Consider the following 27065-nt stretch of genomic DNA (forward strand, 5'->3'; position numbering starts at 1 on the left):
TTGTTTAATGGTTCGTATTTGATTTGATCGTGTTCAGAATTTTTAGATTTTTTTTCAAAGTTTTGTTTCTTTCTTTGATTACTCTGTTGCACTAAATATTCTTGTCTAATATACAAGGCATTTTCATTTGGTTACTGTCTTTGGAATCGTATGAGTTAGTAGCGTTGAAGTCATTTTTTACACTTGGAGGATGGAATGTTTTGCTTCTTTCTTGGCTTTACAAACAGATGATGTGGAACAGATTTTCTCATTCTGTGCAATTAGTTGATCAATTTTGTCGCTCAAATAATTTTTCTCAGCTCTTTGAACAATATTAGGCTGATCCATAACAAGACTTGATCCATCAGGATCAGAAGAGGGCAGGAGATCATTGTACAAGGTGGAATCTTTTGTAGGCTGACTCATCGTTTGGTCATCCGCAGAACCTTTCCAATGTCCGTCTTTAATGCTATTATTACTTAATGAGTACGTGTGATCGGCGGAGTCAAGAAGAGGCTCCAAATGTTTTTGAAATGTTTTTTTATCATCAGAGGACTTGACACTATCATCTTCATTGGAAAAATTATATAATTCTTCAGCATTGTAACATTTCGATTTTTGGAAATCAACCATAGGTTTTGACTGCATGAACTTCTCAGCAAAATCTTTTGTCCCCCAGTAGGTTGAACAGTGAGGCAATTCTTGGACTACCAGAAACACATCTAAACCAAGTTCAGACAACCTCATTGCCTTTCTAAATAGGGTTATTGCAAGTTTGGCTTTTTTTGATGGTCCACGATAATCTTTAGCTGTTGTTAATTTCTCATGAATTTTGGACGATTGGGAATCTTTTTTTTCAGAAGTGATCGTTTGGTTCTTATTTTTACATTCAAGATTTGTATGATTTTTAGGAAGAAGAAGAGAAGAAAGTAAAGAAGAAGGAAGAATTGAAGGAGGAGGAGGAAGTGAAGGAAGAGGAGAAAGTGAAGTAGGAGGAGGATGAACTTGAGAAGGTTGATGTGTCGTTTCAATATGTCTGGTTAAATCAGAAGCTATTTCCAGATGAACATCTTCAATGAATTGAGAAATGCATTCTTTATTAAGATCGGCCTCTTCTACTGGGTAAACCATCTGTTCAGAGCTTTGTGGAAAGTTAGAAACTTCAAACATGATATTGACTGCCAAGTCTTCTGATTTTCCTAGATCAACCTAAAAAAAAAAAAAAAAAAAAAAATGGAGAAAAAATTTACTTTTTGTAATGTCTAACTTGTAGTTTAGAAACAAAAATATATATAATGAAGAAACATTTCTTTTCATTTAAACTCGTTACTAGGTAGCTGGAAAAATGGTCGGATCCTTCTATCATTCCAGTAGATATCTCACTGAAGCAATTCTCTATCTAGTTGCAATTTTTTTCTTTATAGTTATCATTAAAAAAATGATTAAAACAAAACTCTCCTTCCATAAAAAAACTACTATTTCTGAATCCAGTTGTTTTAACAGAAAACAAAAGCCAGCAGCAACAGCTTAACTGATTGACTTCCAAGGTTAACATTGAAGACAAAATTAAGTAGAATTGATTGACTGAGGTCGGGCAGTCAGTTATGTATTATCTATTGTTCTCACGTCCTTTTAAATAAATAATTAAATGAAACATGTTTTTAAGATAGATCATTTATTTTAAATAAAATTTAAAAAAATAATATCGTTTTCGACTTTCTTAAATTTCTAATACTATCTGTCAATTAGTTTGGAATTTTAGCCTCACACAAATATATGGAAATATTAAGGAGGAACATCTCCATCTAGATCTTGATTGGAAGAGTACAGAAATTAGTATACAGAGGGAAGCATTGGTTAACTCCTATAAAGAAGATGAAGATTTATTATTTTGTTGTTGTTCAGCAGCATTCATTTATTTTGTATGAATCAGACAATTATTGCTGGCATTCGTTTTCTTGATATCTTTCCAGTTAAAATTCTTTCTAGAAAAACATTGAGTACTTACAAGAGGGACCATGTGAAGGTTGCCACTGAGTACTTACAAGAGGGACCACATGAAGGTTGCTATTGAGTACTTACAAGATGGACCATGTGAAAGTGTTTCTGTGGAACAAACTGGTTGGTTGGTTGTTTTTGTTTTACGGCATATCAACCCTTTCCGGGTTATTTAATGCCGAATCCAAAGATTTTGAAGAAAAATTTTTTAATAGAATATATTTGTTGTTTTCAAATCAGTTTCTATTTAACCCATAGTTGGGACCCTAACAGGTACTACCACTCCGGGTCAGAGTGGACCTGGGAGCAATGGTAATTAAAGGGTGGCTCCACACTCTCCAAAGCCCACAAGCTGGGGCCTCACCACTGGATATAGTTTAAGGTCATATCCAGGATCCCCATTGAGGGACTTTTACCCTTTGCAAGGGGGCAGTCGGCGTATTCTAATACCCCATCGACAGGGCTAGGAACAAACTGGATTCATACTTGAAACACTCGGGTTGTCAGTTCAATCCATTAATCACTAAGCCACCATCACCTCCTTGTTGCTGTTGTTGCATTTGGTAATAAAAAGAAATTTTTATGAGTAGTGCAGAGACTGCGCTTTATAAAGAACATCCTTCCACAAAAAAACATCCTAATCTATGCTCACAAAGGTCAATTCTTTATTTGGAACCAACAATAAAAAAAACAACATAAATTCGGTAGTGTAATAATTATTATTACGTATTAAAAGTTAGCTAACATAAACAATGATCTTTCATTTTGCTTAGAAGTTAAAGTTCACACAAAAAACAATAAATAAATAAATACCTGCAGAGGTTGCTCTTCTGTAATTACGAGATCTTGTTTGTAGGCTGAAACAATTTGATTCAAATCATTTTGCTTGTCATTTGTCGTCTCAGACAATTCTATAGAATTACTAAGCTCCTCGTCAACGTTTGTAAAATTATCAATAAAGATATTCGTTTCTGCTGGGATGAATGTCATTTCAATAGGAAGTTCTGGAGATACTTGTGCAGTTTCATTGTTTGCCTTTTCCTGCACAAACAAAATATTGTAATATATAATCATCATAGAAATAAAATTGTTGGTACTTGTGCACTCTTGCCACTGTTCTGAAATAATAACGTTATTATTTCCAAAGCCATTCTTAACATGGAGAGGGGAAGGTGTTTTGTAACTATTCTGTGCTTCCAGCTAGCAATTTAATAAGAAAAAAGATATTGTGAAGTTTGAATTTAACCTGAATAAACTATTTAAAAATAGCACGGTGTCCAAAGCGCACAAGCACCAAACTGTCGCATGTAAATAAACTTTCATTTCACAGTAAAAACAAAGAATTATTTATTATTAATTTTTTTTAGATACTTACTGGTCATAAAATATGCTTAAATATCTTAATTCAAGCAGATTTTGTATTTACTATTACAGAGCCAATTCTCTATTGAATATAATTATATATACATATATATATATATATATATATATATATATAGTACTAATTTCAAGAATTAAAAAAAACAAAAAAAACAGGTGCTATCAGCTAGAATTGAAACCAAAACATTTAGCATTCCAGCTGCATTCACTACCGTTTTAGCTAATCTAAAAGATAGATAATAAACTTTTAAAATTAAACCACTTTTAGCTATGATTAAATTTACGCACGTGCAAACTAATAGAAATGAACATTTTTGCATTTCAACTTGCTGACATATTTCTGTACGTGTTATTCATCCATCCAAATAAAAGATTTTACTGGTGTCTCATTACTATTTCTTGTTAATTTCAGTGTTATGTGATCAATAGTTTAAGAGTTCATTGGTTAAATATTTTCAGACAGATAGACATACATACATACATACATACATACATACATCTACTGTTTTATTTATATAGATTTTTCTTTTTTAAAATTTGAGGAAGAATCAAATTTTCCCTCAATATTATTCCAAACTCTGTGTCCTGAGGAAATTATACCATTTAATGATTTTTTTTTTTTTTTTCACTCCAAACAATGAAATGTGAATTGAAACTGAGAATTAAGGGTCAGATTTATAGAGGGCACACTAAATGAGTTACATTTAAATTTCTACATGTTGGTACAGTCAGGGAAATAGAGAGCAGGGAGATTATTTGAAAGGCAACTGTTGATTTTATAAAATAATGGCTCACTACTCCATAAAATTAACAGTTGGTTCTTTGATATGACAGGGGCGCGTTCAAAATGAATGTTTCTTTTTAGAGCACAACTAAACCATGATACCTGACATTTTATTTATCATTTTACTTATTACGTGATATGATTACAGGTGTCGCCATTTTGTTTGTGCATGCATTAAACTAAATCCTCACTACTCTGATGTTTGAATGCTTTGTAAACTTATATTTCAAATAGAGCAAGCATTTTAAATAATAATAATGAAATCATTGTGCACAGTGCTCAGGTACATCAGGAGTCGCATTTTCCGCTTGATGCGGATTGCCAACCCACCTGGCTTATTTTTCTGCCATTCCTTCCGATCCAAGGCAAGTTGGTTGTGGACGCCTAACTGTTGAGAGATGTCCAATCAAAAACATCTTCTCTCCACCTTCTCCTTGGCTTTCCTCTACCTCTTTTGCCTTCTTACATATCCTCAAAGCATAACTTTGACAGACCAGTGGTTGATCGTTTGACATGGTCCAAAAGTTTAAGGATTTTACTTTTGATTTTATCAAATAAAGGGGGTACAAGAGTAGTTTGATGGATGGTGAATTTTTTTTTTTTCTTTCCGATCAGGCGATGTCCCATAATGAAACGCATTACGTGATTTTGAAACACCTCAATGCGATTGGCTAGTATGTTTAATCCATGTGATACAATCAAGGCCGTATAAAACTACTGGGAGGACATAAATTAAATAAACCTTTACTTTGACAGTTATCGGCACCTTTTTTGATTTTAGAATGGTGCTGTGTTTTTGGAAAGCCACCCAACTCAGCCTGATTCTGTGTTTCATTGTCATCTTGTAATCACTGGAGATAGTTTATACCCTAAATAAATGAATTGAGTGACTTGTTTGATGGGTTTACTGTAGTCATTGTTTAGATTAAACTGTGATTTAGCTGTAGACATACATTCTGTTTTTTCTAGGTTTATTTCTAATCCTATCTCTTTGCATTCTTTGCTAATACATTGACAAAATCTTGAAGTTTATGTGTGCATTAATTAACAAGAGCGATGTCATCAGCATAGGAAAGGTTGGAGAGAGGATTTGTTCACTTATAGAAAAAACGCTTTGGCAAGTCTCTTCTGTTTTAAGCATAACAGCAGCTAGTGCAACACAGAACAGGATTGCTGAAAGCACATCTCCTTGCTTGATGACCTTTTTGATGTTTACTGAGCGGTTAAACCCAAGGTCAGTTTTTATAAAAGCCTGTGATACGTCATAAAGTGATTTTAGAAGATTAATGTAATTTTTGTTGGGAAAGGTTTTGTCTAAAATTGACCAAAGTTTGTCTAATTTGATACTATCAAAAGCTTTTGTAAAAATCGATAAAATGCATAATGGTTTATTAACTATTTATTTTTCAATCAGTTGGCCAAGGGCAAAAATATGTCCGACTGTGCCTCTTCCAGGTTGATAGGCCACTTGGGAATGGGGGAGACAGAAATAAAGATCATTTGTGACTGTTGCCAATGATATTCATGTTATGTTTATAAACATGGCTCAACAAACTTATAGTTCCATAGTTTTTACAATCTGATCCGTCATCATTTTTGTACAAAACAACGATTAATGCTTTCTTGAAATTAGAAGGAATTTTACAAGTTTCTAAAATAAGATTGAACAGCTTATGAAGAACTAGAACCATGGCATCACCTCCAGCTTTTAAAAAAATCGGAGTGCCCAGGTACAAGTGCTCATAATGATAGCTGTCCATGTCCTTAGCTGTTATATACATGTGTGTACGTGCACTGAGGAAGCATCAGGTGTTGTTTTGCTGAATTTCACAAAACATGACGGGTTTAAAGAATGCAGTGTCTCGGCAGGCAGTTTGTTTCACACTTCAGCAATTCTGAGCATGTTTTCAAAAGTCATGGTAGCTGTTTTTTTGTAAGCATGACCATGTATGTTAGACACAGAGAGATCAAAATGGTGCTCAGAGTTGTTGACGGGATGGTTAATAATTTTGTAAGTGTTTACTCTGTCAGTTGCCAGATGCCAGTATTTCAATGAATCCAGCCCCAGGAAAACAATGTTCAGAACATGGCAGGTGTTGCATGGTGCTGTCATCGTATAATGTAGAGACAAACAACATGGGAAAAATCAAAACTGTATTGTTTAAAATTGAAACCAAATTAAAAAAAAAAATGCACTGAGATTCTACGAGTTTATCATTATTGGAGTGCATGCGCTAAAAATTAGAATACACGTTTTTAAAAATGGAGCTATATGAAATAACTATACAGGATGGAACAATAAAATTGTCACTCTAGAAAAGAAGACATGATTCCATTTCCGTTTGATGAAAACCGGTTTTCATTTTTTTTGTTGCATACCATCTACTAGTTTACCAGTTGTGTATAAATCCCAAGAGTGATAGGAGCCTTCTATCACATCTGAAAGTGACATAATGTTCAACGAGCGAGATCAGAAATGCGCCACTGTACAATTCGTGCTCTCTACCAATCCAAATTATGACAACAGGGCCATTGCCAGTACCTTCAAAATCTAAATCCAAACAATTCAACGCTTGAGAGCACAGCTCAAAAAAGTTTCTGGCCACGGTTATGGCCTTTGTTGTAATTTCAGGTGAGGGCCACATCATGCCACCTCACATCTTCGAAGTCGGCTTAAAAGTCAACACCAAAATGTACCTGAATGTGCTGATCCTCTGGTGCAATCAGGTGACGACTGCTGGCAGACCCTGGGTGTGGTAGCAGGACTCGGTGCTAGCCCACATCCAAAGAGGCCCAGAAAGGAGTGCTATGACTTTGTATCCTTCTCTCACCGCCTCCCCTCCTCCTCTACGTATCTGAACTTGCTGGACTACTGTATTTGATCATACATCAAGAACATCACCAACATGACCTTCCACAACACCAAAGCCAGCCTGATCGCCGTTATCCGCCCAGCTCCTGCTGGCGCTTGTGGAAAAGGCATGTTCCCAGTTCTGAACCCATACCGAGGCAGTGATTGAGGCTGAAAGCAGCTACAGTGAATAGATGTCAGCTCTACTACATAATCAAGTTACCTGAATTGATTTTTTTCAATAAAAGTTTTAAAATAAAGCTGTAGTGTTGTTTTCTTTAGTGCGACAATTTTATCATTCCACCCTCTAAATGCCTACCAGGTATTGTCCTGGATGCAATGAAGTCATTTTAAGTTTAATTTTTATTTGTTTTCACTTTTTAAACAAGGTAGACAACTCCTATTATATTCAATTTAAAATGAGTCCTTCCTCTTGATGATTTTTATTTTTAGGTGATTATTTAAAAATGTTATATATTAACAGTCATCTGGGCTGGACTAAGTAGTTTTAAAAATAAATATTAGATAAGTATGTTATTATATTGCCAATAACACAGTACGATAATAATCAGGGCTAGGACAACAGCATATTTTTTTCATTGTTTTGACTCTCGAGTATGTATCCGTTGACATCTGATATGTTTTTATACAGAGTGATGTGTTTCTCGGTTGATTAACTGTGTCTAACTGTGTTGGATATATACCTGAAAGTAAAAACAATGAAAAGAATATGCTGTTGTCATAGCCCTAATAATAACAAATAAAAATTGGTTAGTAAGAAAAGTTTGATCTGTCAGCTTAAATGCTATTTGAATCCGAGTTTGAACATCCGACAAGATAATTTTATATATATTAGATAAAGCACTTGCTTTCATGATGTTGTGATTTTAAAAAAGCAACAACAACAAAAATTTACGTGTCGAATCTGTTAACTTACTTTAGGAAACAAGAACTTTGTGGGGAAAGCATCATCTTTGACCAAACGTTTTCCATTAAGATACCGAAAAGAAGATTCTTCAAAATGTTCTGAACAAATCACAGAATATGCAGATGGTTCCCACGGCGCCAATGAACTGTTTGTCATGTGTTTCAGCCAATTTTTACGCTTCCTTGCAATTCTAGGAAACCTACAAATAATACAAAAATTAAAAACAAAAACACTGCTTATTATACAGTTTAGCAAAAAAAATAAACCCAAAAAAACAAAACAAAAAAAAAACAAAGATAAAGAAAAATTTCTATGATCTATATACCCACTATGGGATGAGGTTCTCATAAACAAAGAATTACTTGATTTGATCGAGTAGTTTTTTTACAGAGGAAAATCAAATTTTAGTGAGGACGATTGCAACAACAGATCTTGGAAATTTCAGCTATGAAGAGGGAGGGGGGTGAAGAAGCGGTAGTCTGGACAGCTGCTGCAGGTCTTGTCCAGGGGGAGATTGACGATGGCTGGCTGCTGCTGGTGTTTGGCTAGAGCTGCTGCTAATGTTATTTTAGTTGAGGTTGATGATAACTGTCTGCTGCTGATGCTGTTTAGGTGAGGCTGACGATGACTGGCTGCTGCTGATGCTGTGGCTTGTGCTGCTGCTGAGATTTCAGCGTCGACAGATAACTTCACTGCTCGGCGATCTAGCCTATTCTGCCTTGTTGTCAAAAACCAGCTGTATTTATACTTGGCCCGCGGACGTAGTTGAAGACATGATGGCTCCAGGCGTTGATACGTCGTTTTCATTTTAAAGTTGTTTTAATTTCCATGTCTTAACGTACAACAGGAAGTCATCTGTTTGGGGAATTTGTTCACTTGTCCATATCAGATTTATGCTGATAAACTTGTGGGTGTATTCGAGTAAGAAATATGTTCTCATAGTGTTCCATGGATTAATTATTTATGTTGATGTACATGCAGGAGGGTCGTCGGTCGTGATGTTCATATTTCAAACTTGATTATTTTTCTGTTGAATGGCTTTCTCTAGTGGTTTTCTTGCTGGGATAATTTGCGAATTTTGCTGTTGATGTAGACACAGAAAAAACAGGTTTTGACGCGCTCGCATGCGTTTGGTATGTCCGTTTAGTTTGTGTTGATGAACAGGGTTCGTCTCAGTACCGCCATTGTTATCACTATCACTGCTCCTGCTGATTTTGTTTATGTAAACCTGAAGGGATATGCGAACAAATGAAAATACTACAAACTTAAGGACATAACCATAGCAATGGCAGAAATCTTAGAAAACCACGTTCAGTCTGTAGTGAAATAGGATAATAAATGGATGGTAACATTTTATGCAACTAAGACTAAGCTTCTTTCCTTTTACAATTACAAGAAACCTTCTCAACCAACCACCAATAGCCACAACTAATAACATACTACCTGAGAGCTCATCATTCAGGCTCCTCGACTTAACATTCATAGTCAATATGATTTGGAACATATACATTGAGAACACTGCCAAAGCACAAAGGTCACTTGTTTTTATGGTCCTATTCCCATCTTTGTAGCTCTTCAACATTTTAGTGTTTTAGCTAAAAAAAAATAGGAAGAACAACCCTTGTATATTGAGGACATTGCCAAGGCTGCTGCAAAGATGGTAGACTCCCTCTACCATGCTAGAAAATTACTCACACATGACAGCATCATGTGTGAGTAATTTGCCCATGTATAGAGTATTATTACCGCATATGGGTGGATGCATCTACTACTAATCTCTCCCCGTTAGCCAAGACCCAAAAAAGAGTCTCCAATCAAAAATTTTTCAATTCAATTAAAAGAAATTTTTTTTTTTAATTTAAAAAGAAAAATAAATGTTGATATTTTTAGAACTGTTAACATTCATTCGTTTCTGTGAAAACGTATCTGTAAATAAATATATTTTTAAAAAATATCTAAAGATATTTATTTGAAAACAAAAAACAAAATACACGCGATACATTCATGAAAGTAAATTAACAGATTTATAAAAAAAAAACAGTTTACGGATATTATTTATTATATTTAAAGATAATACTGACATGAAATAAATAAGAACTCATGGACTTTTTTTAGGAGGGGATGCATAATTGGCTGTCATTTTTCCTAGTAAGTGTCACAGAACAAATGGCTTGAATGAGTTAATATACATCATTGTCAATTTGTATTTACAAAGCTATTTTTGATTGCAAGTGTTCAAAATCAAGTTTGTCCCGCTAAAAAATAAAATAAAAAGGAATACTTAAATACAAATGCTAAGCATTTGTCTAGGAAATTTTTATTTTTATTTTTTTTTTTACAAAGGAGTCACCACTTAACAAGGCTCGGAGGTCACTCGAGGATAAGGGTTAATGAGTGTGTGGTACTTGTTATGTTCATGGGTTAATTAACAGAATAAAGACAACACAGAACTAAGTGTAAGCACAGCAGCCATCTTACAATGAGAATCCTACTTTTTTTATAGGAGAGTTATGTAAAAAGGGGGAGAGGGCTAAGGAGGGCAGAGTTAGGGAGGGTGTTCGTTCATTTTGTTTTCTTCTTAGGTGGAAGGGGAAGGGACGGTTTTGAATGGTAACATGGGGGAGGATGGATTGTTCATTTGTGGTAGTGTGCAGGTTTTCGAATAATGCATCCTGAACGTGTAGTCAGCTGTTGGCTGCCATTCCTTTCATAAATGCTTTCTTCAACTGACTCGTTTTCCCGTGCAATCCTTTCCCTTTTTAGCATGGGTTTGTCATCAGCTGTGCATGTAGTCTGATGGTGTCCTGAGAAGGAATGTTTTGAATCGGATGTTTTGCACAGGAATCGCCTGTTTCGGCGGTATAGTTCCCTGCTTCTACTGCATAGGACCAACCAGTCATTTATTTTTGGACTGTTGCTTCCTTCCACACTTGTGTAGCTGACATTGAGGCCTTTCAGCTGTTTCATGCCGTCTAAGCCTCCTTTCCGATTTTCTCCATGCTCCATCAGTTGAGTGTGGGCAGAGGAGCTTAATTTGACAGCTGGCACTGTTGACCTTGTCCTTCTACCAAAGAGTCTTTGTGCTGGGTTGGGGCTTAGTCCTTCGGTAGGTGCGTTGTGTAGGTTCAATAGCCCTAAGAATGGATCTTATGACACTTTGCATTTGTAGAAGAGGCATTTGGTGATTTTTACTGCTGTTTCGGCAGCACTATTTACTTGGCTGTTGCCTGGTGATATTGTTTCGTGTTTGAATAGCCATTTCCTTACAAATTTTCTGAATGTGTATGACGAAAATGGAGTACCATTGTCAGATGTCAGTGTCTCTGGGATTTCATGGCATGCACAATGTGTTTTCATGCATTCAATCATAGTTTCTGATATGGGTGTATCCAGTTTGTCAATTTCAAAGAAATTGCTATGTCTGTCCACTGTGATCAGATAACTGTTCCGTCCCCATGATAGGAAGTCCGCTGCTACTTGTTGCTAAGGTCTTTCCAGCACTGGTGCTATGATTTGTGCTTCTGCTGGCTGGCGGTCTGCATAGGTTGTGCAGGTGCCACAGACTTCAACATAGTCTAATCTCTTTAGACATTCCTGGCCAAAATATGAGGTCCATCGCTCTTCACAGACATGTATTTATACCTAGGTGGCTGGCATGTGCTTTTTTTTTTTTTTTTTTTATCTCAGTCTGCATATCATACGGTATGACTATTCTCTGTCCTCGCAGTATTAATCCATTTTGTACCGTGATCGAAGAACAGTTTGATCAAGTTAGGCAGGCTTTCCTTATCATCCGGCCACCCTTTAACGATTACTTCTGCCAGTGCTCTCATGTTGGAGTCCTCAACTGTCTTTTGGCAAATCTCTGCGAGCTTATGGTCTTGTATTGATTGTATTGTCAGATTATTCACCAACATTATTTCTTCCAACTTTGGCTTACTTGTTGGTGCTCATGACAGCATATCTGCCAATGGCATATCTTTCCCAAATATATTGGAGTGTGTAGTTGTATTGTTGGGCCCATAGCAGGAGGTTCTGTAGCCATTTTGGTGCCTTTGATAGGGACTTTTTGCTGATGGAAATGAGGGGCTTGTCGTCAGCCAAAACTACTTCTCTTTTGTGGGTATAGTGGTGAAATTTTTCTAGGCCATATACAACTGTTAGCATCTCCTTCTCAGTTTGTGCATATCTTTGTTTGGCACCTGATAGGGATCTATTCACAAATGCAACTGGTTTGTCAACCTGTGTTAGCACTGCTCCTAACCCATACTCACATACATCATTGTCGAGAGTCAGTTCTTTATGGGGGCCATAGTACATAAGGATGGGTGAGTTTGTGATTGCTTCTTTTACAATGTTGAAAGCTGCTTGTTGGGAATCTGACCATGTCAACAGAAAATCTTTTTTGATTAGGTTCTGGAGGGGTTTTGTCATTGTTGCAAGATTTGGAATAAATTTTCATATGAAGTTTTTCATGCCTAGGAATCTGCGGAGAGCAATGTTTCCTGGTGCTGGCATATCAGTGATAGCCCTTACTTTTTCTGGGCCGATGCCAATGCCATCTTTGGTGATGCTATGCCCCATGAAAGTGATCACGTTTAGTCTGTGAATACTGTTAAAAACCCACCGAATATATGTCAGCCTATGTAACAGTAACATATATTGAGCGAGTTTCTAACAGTATTTTTTTTGTATAGTTTTTTATTTTTAACTCATTTTCCCAAACTTACCATGTTCAACAGAGAGTCCGGTGCGATTTTTAATTTTCCAATGCATCGGTAAACACTGATTTTTTTTTTTAGCTGAATAAGCATTTTATGTTAAATAAAAACACTAAAAATTATCCAGTTAGGTAGAAAAGTAACTAATCTTGCCTTTGATAACATTTATTTGTTATATATTTGTTTTTTGACAACTTTTTCGAATCTATGTGTATAGTAATACAAACCCATATTACTATTTTTGACGTGACAAGTACGTAATATTGCTTTTGCTTAAAACAACATATATATATATATATATATATTTTTTTTTAATTGGATCTGTTGACTATCTTAACAAGCACCAAAATTGTTTTTTCAACTACTTTAGTAAAATAGTTACCTCCCTTAGAACAATGAGTTAAGATCCCGAATTGCAGCTCTTTCTTTTTAGGGCGCTAGCTTTTTTTCAAATCTTGCTTTCCGACCCTTGTGTAACATCATCCCTTCGTGGGATGGAGATAGATAACTTGAAAGAACGAGGTAAAATCACTAAGTGGGAGAATAGTGAATACTAACAACTAAAATAAATGACTGCATACTTAGAAATACTATTCCCCCCCCCCCCTCAATGCAAACAGAATTTTTGTGAAATTCTAAACAGTATGCAACTCGGTAAATGTCGGCGCGTTACTTCCGGAAAAGGGTTAATTAAACTGCAGAAGCACCTATTAAACTACACAAGTTCTGTAATTGAATACCCCCCCCCCCCAAAAAAAAACAAACAAAAAGAATGAAAAACAATGTTTGGTGCTTATGTTTTTGTAAACCGCTCGTGAAAACTTTTTTTTTAGATCAATTAAAAGGCATTAAAACTATGCAAGACAAAAAAAAAAAAAAAAAAAAATGAACCACTTTTTTTGTTGTTTTTTGAAAACTTTCTTATTTTAAATCGCCGCTTAAAGACTCCTACACGATGTGATAAGACACTTTACTACGCCCGTTCGCACACGAACGTATCATGTAAGAAAAATACTACCGAAGGCAGTGAAATGGCACAAAATAGTCCAAAGGTCCAGGGGCTCATACCATGCAAATGGTAAATTTGCGGCGAGTTTGATTATCAGAATCGTTGACAGCAACCTCGAATATCTAAAAAAAAACCAAATTAGAGTGGTCGGTGTTCTGCTGTAGCGTAAGGTAACATTTACCAAATGTTGATAGAGTTCATAGTTTACATTGACAAACAAACAAAAAAAAAATGAGCACAATAAACGAACAAATGTTTCGGTTGAAAAGCAAACAAAAATTTACAAAAGTAGAAAGATAAGGCCGAACAACTGAAAGTACGATTTTTTTAAACAAGATTAACGTAAAAAAAAAAAAATGCAGTTAATTTATTCGCAGATACTCACAGGTGAAAAGTAACGCCCTTTTTTAAACTTTTATCTGCTCTATTTTTGCAATTTGGAGCTGAACAATTCTTGACCATTTTAAAACGTGTATAAACGTTACACAAAACAACATTGAATAGACGCATAGACGGTGTCAATTAAATGTTTTCTTCTATGAAAATAATTCCGGCTAAGACCTCATTTTCATTTCTTTCATGTGTAATGTCAGTGCATTTCGCTTCTTATCGTATTTGACGTTTGTCTTTATAATTTCTTTATATAAGTAGGTATATTTTACAATAGACAACAGAAGGAAAAGGTGGCCAGGAAACAATCACATCTTACCCAAAGTCTTGTTTTTTTTTTTCAAGACAGTTTTTTTCAGTAGGCATCGCCACCTGTCTTTGTAATAATTAGCTTTCGTTCTTGTTAGCTCTTTACTTCAAGTGGCTTCATGCCTTGTCTCGAGCGATTTTCATAAAAATGTTAACAAAGGCAAGAAAAGTTACTCTTCTACCTAGCTGGATAAGCTTTTAGTATTTTAACTTACTTTAAAGTGTTTATTAAATTTGAAGCACAAATAGTGCTGACTGAGTTAGGTGTATCAGAATTTTTGGGGAATTTTTGACACCGCTAACACGAAACTGCGAAAAAAAACAAAAAACAAAACAAAAAAACTCGTAATTTCTCTTTTAAAAGTGGGTTGTTTATTTTCTTTATGGAATATACTTCCAAAATAAACTATTAAAGTTGTTTAAAAAATAATAGAAATATTATTTTAAAAAAAACAGTGTTTACAAAGTGCCGGCGCGCCTTCACGCATCCATTTTTTTTACGTAATGAAATTAATTGAATTTTACAAGTTAATTTTTTTTTCCATTTTTTAAACTTTAAAAATCTATCAAAATTTTTCTATTGGTTAAATTTTTACAATATTTTCAGGGTCAATGTGAAATTTTATGCGCTTTCCAATTGTTACAGAATGGATTGAGAGAGAGAGAGAGAGAGAGAGAGAGAGAGAGAGAGAGAGAGAGAGAGAGAGAGAGGTGAGTAAACGTGGAGTGTAGACACGTTTACCAGAACCGAGGGTCAGCTGACCAGATTACGTATGAGTGACGTGGTCAGGTTGGCTAGATCTGTGAGACTGGATTTGGACTTTGAAGAAGACGGGCGGCTTAATAGCTGTTCCCTCCCCTTCACTGGGAGTGGGGGACGCTGACGTGTTCAAAGCAAGCAAGATTTACTTCCATATTCTGTGTCGACATCTGGGAGGTAAATAAAAAACTATAAAACCCATTCATTGTCTTGGAGTGATAAATCTTCGTCTAACAGGTACCAGTCTCATTGAATAAGGTATGTCGAAGAAAATGCATGTAACACACACACACACAAAAGCATATGAACAATTAGAGATGAACACACACAACCGCATATGAAACTAGACGATCATACGCACACGGAATCCTTTTATGTTGTACACCAAACGTCAATTTGGTGCCCCTCTATGATAACCCTAGTGAGAACTTCAATGAGAACTCTATGTAACACAATAAACTGAATATAATATTTTAGACAAACATCTTTTTTAAAATTCACCCCCATTTTGAAATGTCTATTAAAATTTTAATAATTAATTTATGTACCAAAGTTTTATATATCACAAATTGAAGATAAAAGATCAATAAATAATATATTGTAAATTAAAACAACAACAAAAAAGAAGTGTTTTTTGGAAATTTACCTGTAAAGTCCAGAGTGTAAAACCTTCTTTTTTTTTTTTTTTAAACCACGTTGATTTAATTTCTTAATTGGAAGCCTATGTTCTGCTTATATTGTCCAATAAGTAATGGACGATGACGACAATTTTTTCTATTTCATTCAATGTTTTCTTTTTTTTAGATATTTAAAAAAAATTTCACTCGATAAAGAAGAATGAAAATATAATAAATCAAACATTCATGTATTTCTTTGAGAAAAGAAAAAAAATTCCTCGACTGTTTTTTTTTAAAGGCAAAATCTTATAAGTGAAATTTGACTATTTTTAAACTATGGGAACACATATTTCTTCAGGCACAAGGCTACATTACTAACGTAAACGTGTGGTTTTTACTGCCTTCTGTCCATCCATAGTTCAAACAAGAACAAACAGCGACTTCTGGTTTTTTGATGAAGATGTAAAAATGTTTGCATTATCACGCTTTTTTCAAACAGTCGTTTAAAAAATTCTTTTATTTAAAAAATAAATGGAATTTAAAATATAAATATGGATAAATTCTGAACAATGAAGAATGGAACTAAACATTCAATAGTATTTTTTATAGGCAAGTGATTTTTTCGAATTTATATCGATTTTTTATAACCAAAGTAAGTAAAATTTCGTTGATTTTCTTCAAATCTTTTTTAAAGAAAATGGATTTAAAAAAAAAACAACAAATATTGCATAATTTGCGATTAAACCTGTTATTTTTTAAAAAATTTGGTCTTTGCTCCTTTAATTGAAAAAAAATTAGGGTTTGAATTATATTTTTCAAGTAGTTATAAGCTTGTAAAAATAGGAAGTCGAATTATTCAATTTTTTCACGCATTCTTAAGATCGGTTTCTGACACTGCTAGTGCTGAGTTCTTAAGCTAAAATGAAAACAAAGATGTGAGGCTCTCACGTTTGGAGTCCTGAGAATCGCTCAAAACTCGAAAATAAATTTAAAAAATACTAGTAGTAGTTAACCAATGTATTTTTTGTTACAAAATTAATTGTTTTCTTTTTCTTTTTATAAATATTTTTTCTTCTTAATCTTCACGAATTGTAATTATCTCGTTTTTTGTTCTTTTTTATCTTTATATTAGTAAAATTTATATTAATAAAATTATGAGCATGATGTCTAAGTGACTTTCACATTCTTTTTGTAATAGAAGCGCTCAAGACTTATGGGTCAGTGTCTTAGGCATACCTACGTCGAAAATGGGTTTGTCCAAGGGCAATCACCATTTTCAACGCCCACGAGTATCAGAACATATAAGCACACAACGTTGTGATTTGACCATCCGCACACATGGCACAAAGGAACTATGTTACTTTTCTGTGTGTAGTGATACAGCAAACAGGCTGGAATGTTTGAGAACATTGTTATATAAGGATTTGCCACAAAAATCAAATCAGTTTATTCCAATTTTTCTCTTGTCTTCCCCACTAAAAAATCATTCAGGAATTCCCTGACATATTTGATGCTATTGATTGTCTACCTGGTGAATGTACTATTCATGTGGATCCTGAAGGACCGCCAGTTGTTCACCCATCATGACGAATCCCGATAGCTCTTAAACAGAAGTTAAAAATGGAATTAGACTCCTTAATGGCACAAGGCATACTATCTCCAGTGACTGAACCAAAACCATGGGTGTACTCATTTGTGAGTTTGACCAAAAATGACAGTTCAGTCAGACTATGCCTAGACCCTTGGAACTTAAATAAAGCAGTGTGCAGACAACATTATGCAACTCCAACATCACCGATGAGCTAAATGGTGCAAGATGGTTCACAAGTATCAACATTAAATCTGAATAAGAATTCCAGAAGACTTATGACATTTATAACACCATATGGTAGATACATGTTTAACAGGTAAAATGTGCCCAGAATAAATTTTAGAGGGCCATACAAAAGAATTTCAGTGATTTTAAAAGTGTCCTTTCTATATGTGATGACATAATCATATATGGATTCAAAGAAGATAGTAGTGACCATGATGAAGCACTTAAGAAACTAATACTTAGGGCAAGAGAAAAAAGCTGCAACTTCAACTAAGAAAAACTTGTGATAAAAACATCTGAAATACCCTTTTTTGGTCACATCATTTCGAAACAGGGTATCAAAACTGATCCTAAGAAAGTAGAGGCGATTATGCAAATGCAACCACCTGAGGATATAAAACAACTCACCAGTTTCCTAGGATTGGTTAATTACCTGAACAAATTTTCACCACGACTCACAGCCTTGACTAAACACCTTCGCGACTTGACTTCAAAAAGAAATGAATTCACATGGTCATCCCAGCAACAAAAGGTATTTGAGGAAATCAAAGAAGAGATCGGAAAAATACAAAACTCTGATATTTTGACTCAAAGGAACCCATTCTGTTACAGGTGGATGCATCGATTGCAAGTAAAGGTGCAGCTCTGCTACAAAAGGGGATGCCAGTTGCATTCGCAAGCAAGACACTGTCAGGTTCAGAAGCTCGATACTCAAACACCAAGAGGGAAATTTTAGACTTGGAAAGATTTCATGATTATGTGTGATGTCACAAAGTAATGATCCACACAGAACTTATCACACATACTCCCAAGACTTGCAAGGATGATACTGAAAGTGAAAGGATACGATTTTATTGCAAATTATACTCCAGGAAAAACAATACCAATTGCAGCCTGCCTATTATGAGTATTACCTAGGCCAAGCAAGCACATTGAAGAAATTGACCTTAACATCCACAGTATGGTGAACTACCTTAATTTTTCACCAACCAGAACAGAGTACATCAGGGTTGAGACATTGCAAGACCCATTACTAAAAGAACTTGCAAATATGGTAATGTCCGGCTGGCCTACAAATCGAACTGACTACCCAAGCTGCCTCTTACCGTTTTGGAACATTAGAGATGAGATTGGGGCTCAAGATGGTATTTTGCTAAAGAGCAATAAAATCATAATACCAGCCTCCCTACAAAGAGGTATATTGGAAGAACTTCATGCATCATATCAAGGAGTTGAAGAAACCAAACTAAGAGATAGGTCATTTATATACTGGCTAGGGATGAATAAAGACATTAAAGATAGAGTGCTTAATTGTCACACCTGCTAAAAATACCAGGCAAATATCCCTGCCGAATCGATGCACCAGCATTAAACCCCTAACTACCCTTGGCAATATGTCAGCACGGATTTGTTTTTTATGGCTGGAAAGGAATATCTACTTGTAGCAGGCCAGTACAATCGAAGTCCATTCATATGATGCCTTAACTCCACCTCAGCGGCAGCTGTCATAAAAAATATAAAGGCAATATTTGAGAAACGAGGTGTACCAGAAATTTTATATTCAGACAATGGCCCGCAGTTCACAAGCAAGGAATTTACGTTTTTTTTTCCAAATCATACAACTTTTTGCACAAGACATCATCTTCACAATACCTGAAATTTAACGGATTTGCCGAAAGGCTGGCTGGAATATGCAAGAAAACTGTTAAAGGCACAATAAACTGGACAAGAGTTATCTAGCAATGATGACATACAGTGCCACACCCATGTCTGTAAGCATCAAATCTCTAGCAGAATTGCTCAATGGCTGACAAATACGGACACCACTAGTATCCAAGCAGCAACTTAGTAATGAGCAAACAAGAATATCACTACAGCAAAACAAGGAAGGATCAAAGAACTGTTATGACAAGCAGTATAACAGACAACACCCACCTCTACATGTGGGGCAGAAAATCTATGTCCAGCAGGAGAAAACAAAGCTATGGGAGCTCAAAATCCTTCAGCATCCTGCCGTGGCACCAAGATCATATATAGTCGAATCTAAAAGTGGTAACATCTACTGAAGGAATAGATAATTCATCAGACCAGCTAAAAGAAGCTCGATACTTGAGAGTAGATCTGACCAACCTCATGAATCTGAAGTGCATCACAAAGGGAACTGTACATCAATAGCATTCCAACACCACACACAGCTCAGAGCAGGTCATCCCCAGGCCTGAGCCAGAGGAAGGAGTTTGAGGGCCAGGCATCGCCTACACATACAATGCAGCCGACTAGTGAATTACATGCCAATGGATCCTGTATATCTAGCCTCGAGCCAAGAAGATCCCGCAGATGTATAAAGGCTTCACAGAGACTAGATCTATAGAGCCAACCACACTATTACACCAATGATACTATATTCTCCCACGAACTATAATAATAATAATAATAATAATAATAAATAAATAAATAAATAAATAAAATAAAATTTTTAAAAAATAATTAGGTGAGCTCATTTTCAATTGAAAAAGGGAGATGTGTTAGTTAAGTCCATTGGACAAATAGGAAGTGTGCGAACCCTTTCTAGTCTCACACAAAGATACGCGTTCACACTTCAAGCCACTTTTCTTGTCATACACATACGTGCACACAAACATACGCGCGCACGTACACACACGTACATATATTCACGTTCACGTACATACACTCACATTCACGTGCATACACACACACGCTAACATACACACATGTATGCACACATACATGCACACGTACGCACACATGGGCAACGTCACTTCCCTTTAAAAGAAATCCACACATGCGCAAAAGACCACCGGAAACAACTACAAAAGCAAAAGATCTGAGCTGTTTCCTTCTTTTCGATTCGGCTCCCGACCTAAGCGGTCGACGGACCAACCGCTCCCTTTCGGTACACGCGCCCGCACGCCTCACATCCCCTGCTACTATGTGTGGGGCAAGAGCCAACAGACAGTACGTACACCTTACACGCTTTCTCTCTCCATGGCCTGGATTGACTTTCTCTCTCTCTCTCTACAACAATAGACTTTCTCTCTCACCAGCTAACAGCGAGAGACGCACGCCAAACTAAACACGTGCTGTACCCTTTTCTTTCATTTGTTTCTTCATGAAATAAATTCTAGTTCGTTTATTTCAATAAACGCGTTGTTCGTTCCTTTCTCAATTCAATTCATTTTTCCTATTTTGCTCGACTGGGGGATATATATATATATATATAATATATACACCAGTCGACTACAGAAGTTATGAAGAGTTACTTCCCTTGTCATGGCGTCTTCTGTAAATAAACCCTGTATTTTTCTAGCTATCGTTCTTTCTTATGCATTCTGTATCACAACCATCCTATCAGATTAACCTCCTAACATAACACTCGCTACTTGTTGTTTGCCTTATAATAAATAAGGAATTGAGTGCATTCGGATTTGAAATTGTTTCTATTGATAAGAAAATTTGGTAAATGTTTACATTAACTACAACAAATCTTGGCCTTTTGGTCAAGATCAAAGTGTAGTATCTGGTCCGACAGATGCTGCAAGCTATGACTAGCAAAGACCAGCTATGACTAGCAAAGACCATATGTGGGGGTAACCCCACATATCTGACCTTGGTCACTGAAGGGGCAACACTTCATACCAACAGTTTCTAATCCAGCTCCCACTTCCCACCTCTCGGGAGCTGGATCCCCCCTTTCCCTCCCCCCTCCCCCTATCTCCACATTAAAAAACGGCCTCCTGCCTAATTTGCTCAGTGGGGAAGCAAATAAATATCCAAAGTGTAGTATCTGTTCTTCAGATGTTGCACTTCCATTTCTTGTTCTCTTTCGGTGGAGGAGAAATCCTTCACGACTGAGACAATTTTTATTTTTGTACCTTTTCTCCACGTTAAAAAACGACCCTGGTGTCTAAGTCTGTCCCGTGGGAAGGCATAGTAAATAGGTACAACAAAACACCGACCAATAGAATTTATTTTCCATTGGTTTTCGGGATCGCTGACAACGAATCTGATATTCAAACCCGTTGCAAATTTACCGTTTGTATGGTATTAACCCCTGAACCCTCGCACTATTTTGTGCCATCTAACCACTTTCGTTTATGCTATTCTTACATGATGCGTTCACGCGCGTAGTAAAGTGACTTGTCACATCGCGGAAGAATCTTTTAGCAGACATTTGAAATAACAAGAAAGTTTTCAAAAACAAAAAAATGTGGTTTATTTTTCTGTGTTACGTAATTTTTGATGCTTTTTAATTGACCTAAAAAATTAAGTTTTCATGAACGGTTTACAAAAACATTTCTATTTTTCGTTCTTTTTTTTTTTTTTTTTTTGAAGGGTGGTTATTCAATTATAGAACGTGTATAATAGGCACCTTCAAAATTCACCACAGAATTACCCCCCTATATGTAAAACGATGTAACTTTATTATAGATTAATATTATCAATATAACTTTTGTACCATTTAAAAGAAGAATGGCAAAATAAACTAGTAACAATTAAAAAAAATTTTTTTCATCGAACGAAAATAATGAAATTGCGAGACAAAAATCATGTTTACATAATTGGCGCTTTAAAATAACGTTCCCATGTAGTAAGTATTCCGACCATGAAAACATACCCGTGTTTAATAAATCTAGCAAAAATCAACTAATGGTTAGATTTTCGTGAAATGTTCTATACTTACCCATTTTAGAATGAAATTACATATAAAATGCAGTTTCCCTAAAATATACGAGGGAAAATATTTTTTTTAGTGCGTGTTCCCTCCATATTTATTTTTTTCGAAATTTGAACAACATATATTTAAATCTATCGAATTTTCTATTTATTATGAAACATAAGAGTTCAACGAAGTAAAAAATATTTATTTTTTTAAAATTTAAGTACACATATTGAACAAAAACTTGCCTTGAAGTTGCAATTAAAAAAATGATATAAATATAATATCATTATGTTTTTTTTAAATAGAGTTTTTTCTAATTAATATATACTATAATCAGTTGAATTTTCTAAGAAAAAAAAACTTCCTAAAAATTAATTAATTCTTAAAAGATTAAAACGATTAAAATTCCATTATTTCAAAATGTTCCGTTACAACATAGATTTTGAATTAATTGTGTTTAAAATTTTTTTAAATATTAAGTTTTCATATAAACAAGGCTCTTGTCAGGTATTTTATCGCCAGATTAAAACCGATTGGGAAATATTATTGCACAATATTAAGCATTTTGTAGGCATCCCCCTCATATTTTGTTTGTCTCCTTTTACCAAACAGAAATATGGAAGCCGAACATGAACATTCAGTAAAACCGTATTTCATATTTAATATACAAATATTTATAATATTATTAATCATTAAATTGTAAATCTTAAAACCTAACAAAATTATAACAAAGATTAATTATTAATTGCAGTTTGAAAAAGATAAACAAAGATTTTAAAAAATCATTAAGTCACTTCTGCTTTTCAATAGTTTGTATAGTTAACAGAAGTCTGACGTCACGGAATCATGCACTCCTTTTTTCGCAATTCTTCACATTCGGTTGGCAGTGCCTAGTGTATAACATTAACAGGTGCAACACTTTAGGTCACTGCTATGTGACATTATCATATGAAGGATCTACATAGCCACGTTTTAAACTTTCAGTCCTCTCTTCCCTCTGCTCAGACGTCTTACTCGGAACTACATTCCAAAGTAGAAATACCCTTCAGAGGTCATAGAGATCCCTTCACCATATGCGCCGTAATGGCATCCCATCTTATTTCCCCACCATTATTTGAACATTTAGCACCTGCTTACAACCCCATTGCTACAAAATCCAGAAGACACTCACCGATCAATCAACAGTTTATTCAAGCTGAAATTCAAAATCTCCTAAAAGACGGTGTTATCGAACCCTCTCGCTCTCCCTGGAGAGTACAGGTACTAGTAACCACTAACGACCGACACAAGAAGTGCCTTGTCATTGATTACAGCCAGACCATCAATCGTTTCACTTACTTTGATGCTTACCCATTACCAAGAATCGATGATGTAGTCCACAAAATTGCTCGTTATTCCGTCTTTACTACTCTTGACTTACGGAATGCGTATCATCCGATACCGATACTAGAAGAGGAGAAGAAATTTACAGCCTTCAAAGCCTGTGGGAACGTATACCAATTCTGCTGGATTCCATTCGGTGTAACAAACGGCGTATCATGCTTCCAATGGTCTATAGACAACCTAATAAAACGGGAGAAGATCACCAACACTTTTGCATAAGTCGATAACATCACTATATGTGGTCGTACTATGAAAGAACATGATGAAAATTTTAATCACTTCTTAGATGTTGCTAGGAAACACAAAATAAGTTTCAACGAGAACAAAAGCATTATAAGAACAGAGAAAATCACCCTCTTAGAGTATAAAGTGTCATTGGGAGTTGTAAAGCCAGACTCTGAAAGACTTTAAGGCATCTACCTCGACCGCAAGATGCAAAATCACGGCAGCGAGTCGTCGGTATGTTTTCATATTATGCTCAATGGATTCCTCGCTTCTCAGACAAAATTCGAAGTCTAGCACAAAATCGAGTCTTCCCTCTACCAGAATCCTGCTCAACCGATTTCTCCAACCTCAAAGAAGAACTCAAACATGCTTCCCTTACAACAATTGATCACAGCATACCCCTTACTGTAGAAACTGATGCCTCTGACATTGCTCTGGCTGCCACTCCCAATCAGAATGGGTGTCCAGTTGCTTTCTTTTCTCGATCACTTTCAGTTAGTGAACAACACTACTCTTCTGTTGAAAAAGAAGCACATGCCATCATCGAAGCAGTGCATAAATGGTGTCACTACCTTACTGGTTCCACTTTTAAGCTTATTACAGACCAACGTTCTGTGGCATTCATGTATGACCTGAAACATTCAAGCAAAATAAAAAACAAGAAGGTGGAATGCTGGAGAATAGAACTATCGGCACTCACATTTGACCTAATCTATTGCCCTGGGAAAGAGAATGCAGTCGCGGACACACTTTCTTGAGCGGTTTGCTCCTCAACTAACCCAACAGGCCTTTGAGACTTACACGTTTCATTATGTCATTCATGTATAACACGAATGTCTCATTTTGTACGCCTGCATAATCTTCCTTATTCCATCGATGATATTCGATGAACTATTGGGAACTGTGCAGTTTGTGCAGAATTAAAACCAAGATTTTTTCCATCCCACCAATTTCAAGCTTATCAAAGCGACTCAACCATTTGAACGCTTAAGTGTTGATTTTAAGGACCCATTGCCATCTAATGGTCGAAATAAATATCTATTGAAAATCATTGATGAATATTTGCGCTTCCTCTTTGCCTTTCCTTGTCGAGATATGACCTCACAAACAATCATAAATTGTTTCTGTCAACTATTTTCACTGTTGTGCATGCCTTCCCTTATTCACTCTGATAGAGGTCCATCATTCCTCTCAATGGCACTAACCGACTTTCTGCATAAGAAGGGAGTAGCAACAAGTGGCACAACCGCCTATAATCCACAGGGAAATGGCCAGATGGAAGGACTCAACGCGACCCTATGGAAAACAATATCGCTAGCATTAAGGTAAAAAAGTTGCCAATCTCTCATTGGGAAACAGTTCTACACAATGCCTTACACTCCACCTGTTCCCTTCTGTGTGCTGCTATTAACGCTACACCTCACGAGAGGATATTCCAGTCCAACCATAAATCAATATCTGGCATCTCTTTTCCCAGTTGGCTTTTAAATTCAGGTTCGGTCCTGATGAAACATAACCTATGGTTATCTAAGTACAAGCCGTTTGTCGACGAAGTCAAGTTGCTGGAATGCAACCCTCAATATGTCCATGTTAGACTCTCAACTGGAAGTGAGGAAAGAGTGTCGCTACGACAACTTGCCTCAAAACCGCAAGATACACTGCCACACACTAATGATGTTACTATCTCACAGGAAGCTGAACCTCTACAACCAGATACCTCGTTAGAACCTTGCATATCTGAAGAATCCCGGGAAATTTCATCTGCCGATATAACACCCGATAAAAACCCATCAGAATTTATTTGTAAGCAACAATGTGTCCACCCCTACCACCTGAGAAATATACATGCTTAAAGTTGAACTTTTCATAACCCCACTCTGAACATTTTTCACCTGAGGTGAATGTCATATTATTATTATCGTTCGTTGTTTTGCATGCTTTTAACGATTCTCTTTCCTTTTGTTACAGCCTATATACCTGTACTTCTTGATGAATAAAACCTTGTTCACAGGTTATCATTCGCGTTTCGTGTTGTCCTCACTACAAGTATATTTGTGAAATTATTCAAAATTGAAGAAATAAAACACAAGTGGAAATAAAACGAAATAGTATTTTAAAAGTAATTACATAGTTGTTTTTTTTTTTTTTAATAATTACATGTGAAATTATTCAAAATTGAAAATATAAATGGAAACTGGGAATAAAACGCTTTTTTAAAATAATTACACAACACTTTAAATTTAAATCATTATGAATTGCAATTTATCCCCCACCAAAAAAAAAAAAAATATATAATAAAATGATATTTATATCGTAAACTGATTCAGCAATTTTCAGGACTGACTCCCTAACAAGTGGTACTGGTACTCTCCCCCAAAAAAGAAATATATATATATATATATAATTTAAAGGAGATTAGAATAATAGTCTAAAGAGCTAAGTGTATTTTAATGTAATAGTGAAATTACTAGTTTAATTAAAATACAGGAAATGCTCGTTGTAATTTAAATCACATTACTTAATATTTATATATATATATATATATATATATATATATATATATATATATATATATATATATATATAAGTAAAGTGGTGCTTATGCACTTATGTTACCATGCTATTTTTTATGTTCCTATTTACAATGCCTCCCCACGGGACAGAGTTAGACACCAGGGTCGTTTTTTAATGCTATTTTTTATGTTACCATACTATTTTTAAATAGTAATTTCAAGTTAAATTCAAGTTTTACAATATCTTTTCTTAATTATTAAATTGTGAGGTGAAACTACAGAATAGTTGCAAAACACCCGCCAGTCCGGTAACATAAGTGCATAACTACCAATAAAGTTATTTTTAATATCGTAAATATCCCTCCATCCCTCTCCCAAAAATAACTGGTTTATTTTTCAACTTAAATCTATAACAAACGACACTTATGGTTTATTTTATTCTCGCTACACCGTAACCACGTGATTAAAATTTTGCAGACGAAAAAGTGGGAGACAAAACCCTCTTTCTTGTTTAATTGTGTATTTGCCAAAATTGTACTAAACAAATTACGCAAATATTTATTCATTTATTTTTGAATAAATTTATTAAAAATAACTTACTCATTTCTTCTTTATAATCACTGGTTAATTTCCAAAAACGTCCAAATTTAAAAATCTGTTCACATAAAGCACTTGTCCAAATAGTGACCGTCGTTCTTGGCGGCTGTCGTTTATACACACA

The 27065-nt window shown here is 35.4% G+C and overlaps 1 protein-coding gene across 3 annotated transcripts; it reads right to left on the reverse strand.

Moving 5' to 3' along the window:
• On the reverse strand, positions 1–27065 carry LOC145277476 (uncharacterized). Of its 3 annotated transcripts, XM_080128843.1 has the most exons (5): positions 14036–14200; positions 13710–13772; positions 7930–8119; positions 2791–3018; positions 1–1188 (listed from the first exon to the last, which is right to left on the reverse strand). In XM_080128843.1, the coding sequence occupies exons 1-5, from the start codon at positions 14158–14160 to the stop codon at positions 178–180; spliced, it is 1617 nt and encodes a 538-aa protein (XP_079984969.1). In that variant the 5' UTR covers positions 14161–14200; the 3' UTR covers positions 1–177. The 3 variants fall into 3 exon arrangements, with proteins under 3 accessions (XP_079984969.1, XP_079984988.1, XP_079984979.1); XM_080128862.1 differs by lacking the exons at positions 13710–13772; positions 14036–14200 and adding an exon at positions 26945–27065; XM_080128853.1 differs by lacking the exon at positions 13710–13772 and having other exon boundaries at positions 14036–14193.

This window comes from Euprymna scolopes, chromosome 1 (assembly GCF_053919585.1).
Source record: "Euprymna scolopes isolate OS-2025 chromosome 1, ASM5391958v1, whole genome shotgun sequence".
NCBI classification, from domain to species: domain Eukaryota; kingdom Metazoa; phylum Mollusca; class Cephalopoda; order Sepiida; family Sepiolidae; genus Euprymna; species Euprymna scolopes.

What these genes read in the sequence shown, in the direction of transcription:
- LOC145277476 (XM_080128843.1), bottom strand. Translation starts at nt 14,160, where the DNA reads ATGCGTCTATTCAATGTTGTTTTGTGTAACGTTTATACACGTTTTAAA. An exon ending in GCAAATTTACCATTTGCATG is followed by an intron (nt 8,120 to 13,709) that starts GTATGAGCCCCT and finishes TATTATTTGTAG; the next exon opens with GTTTCCTAGAATTGCAAGGA. An exon ending in CAGAAGAGCAACCTCTGCAG is followed by an intron (nt 1,189 to 2,790) that starts GTATTTATTTAT and finishes TTTTTTTTTTAG; the next exon opens with GTTGATCTAGGAAAATCAGA.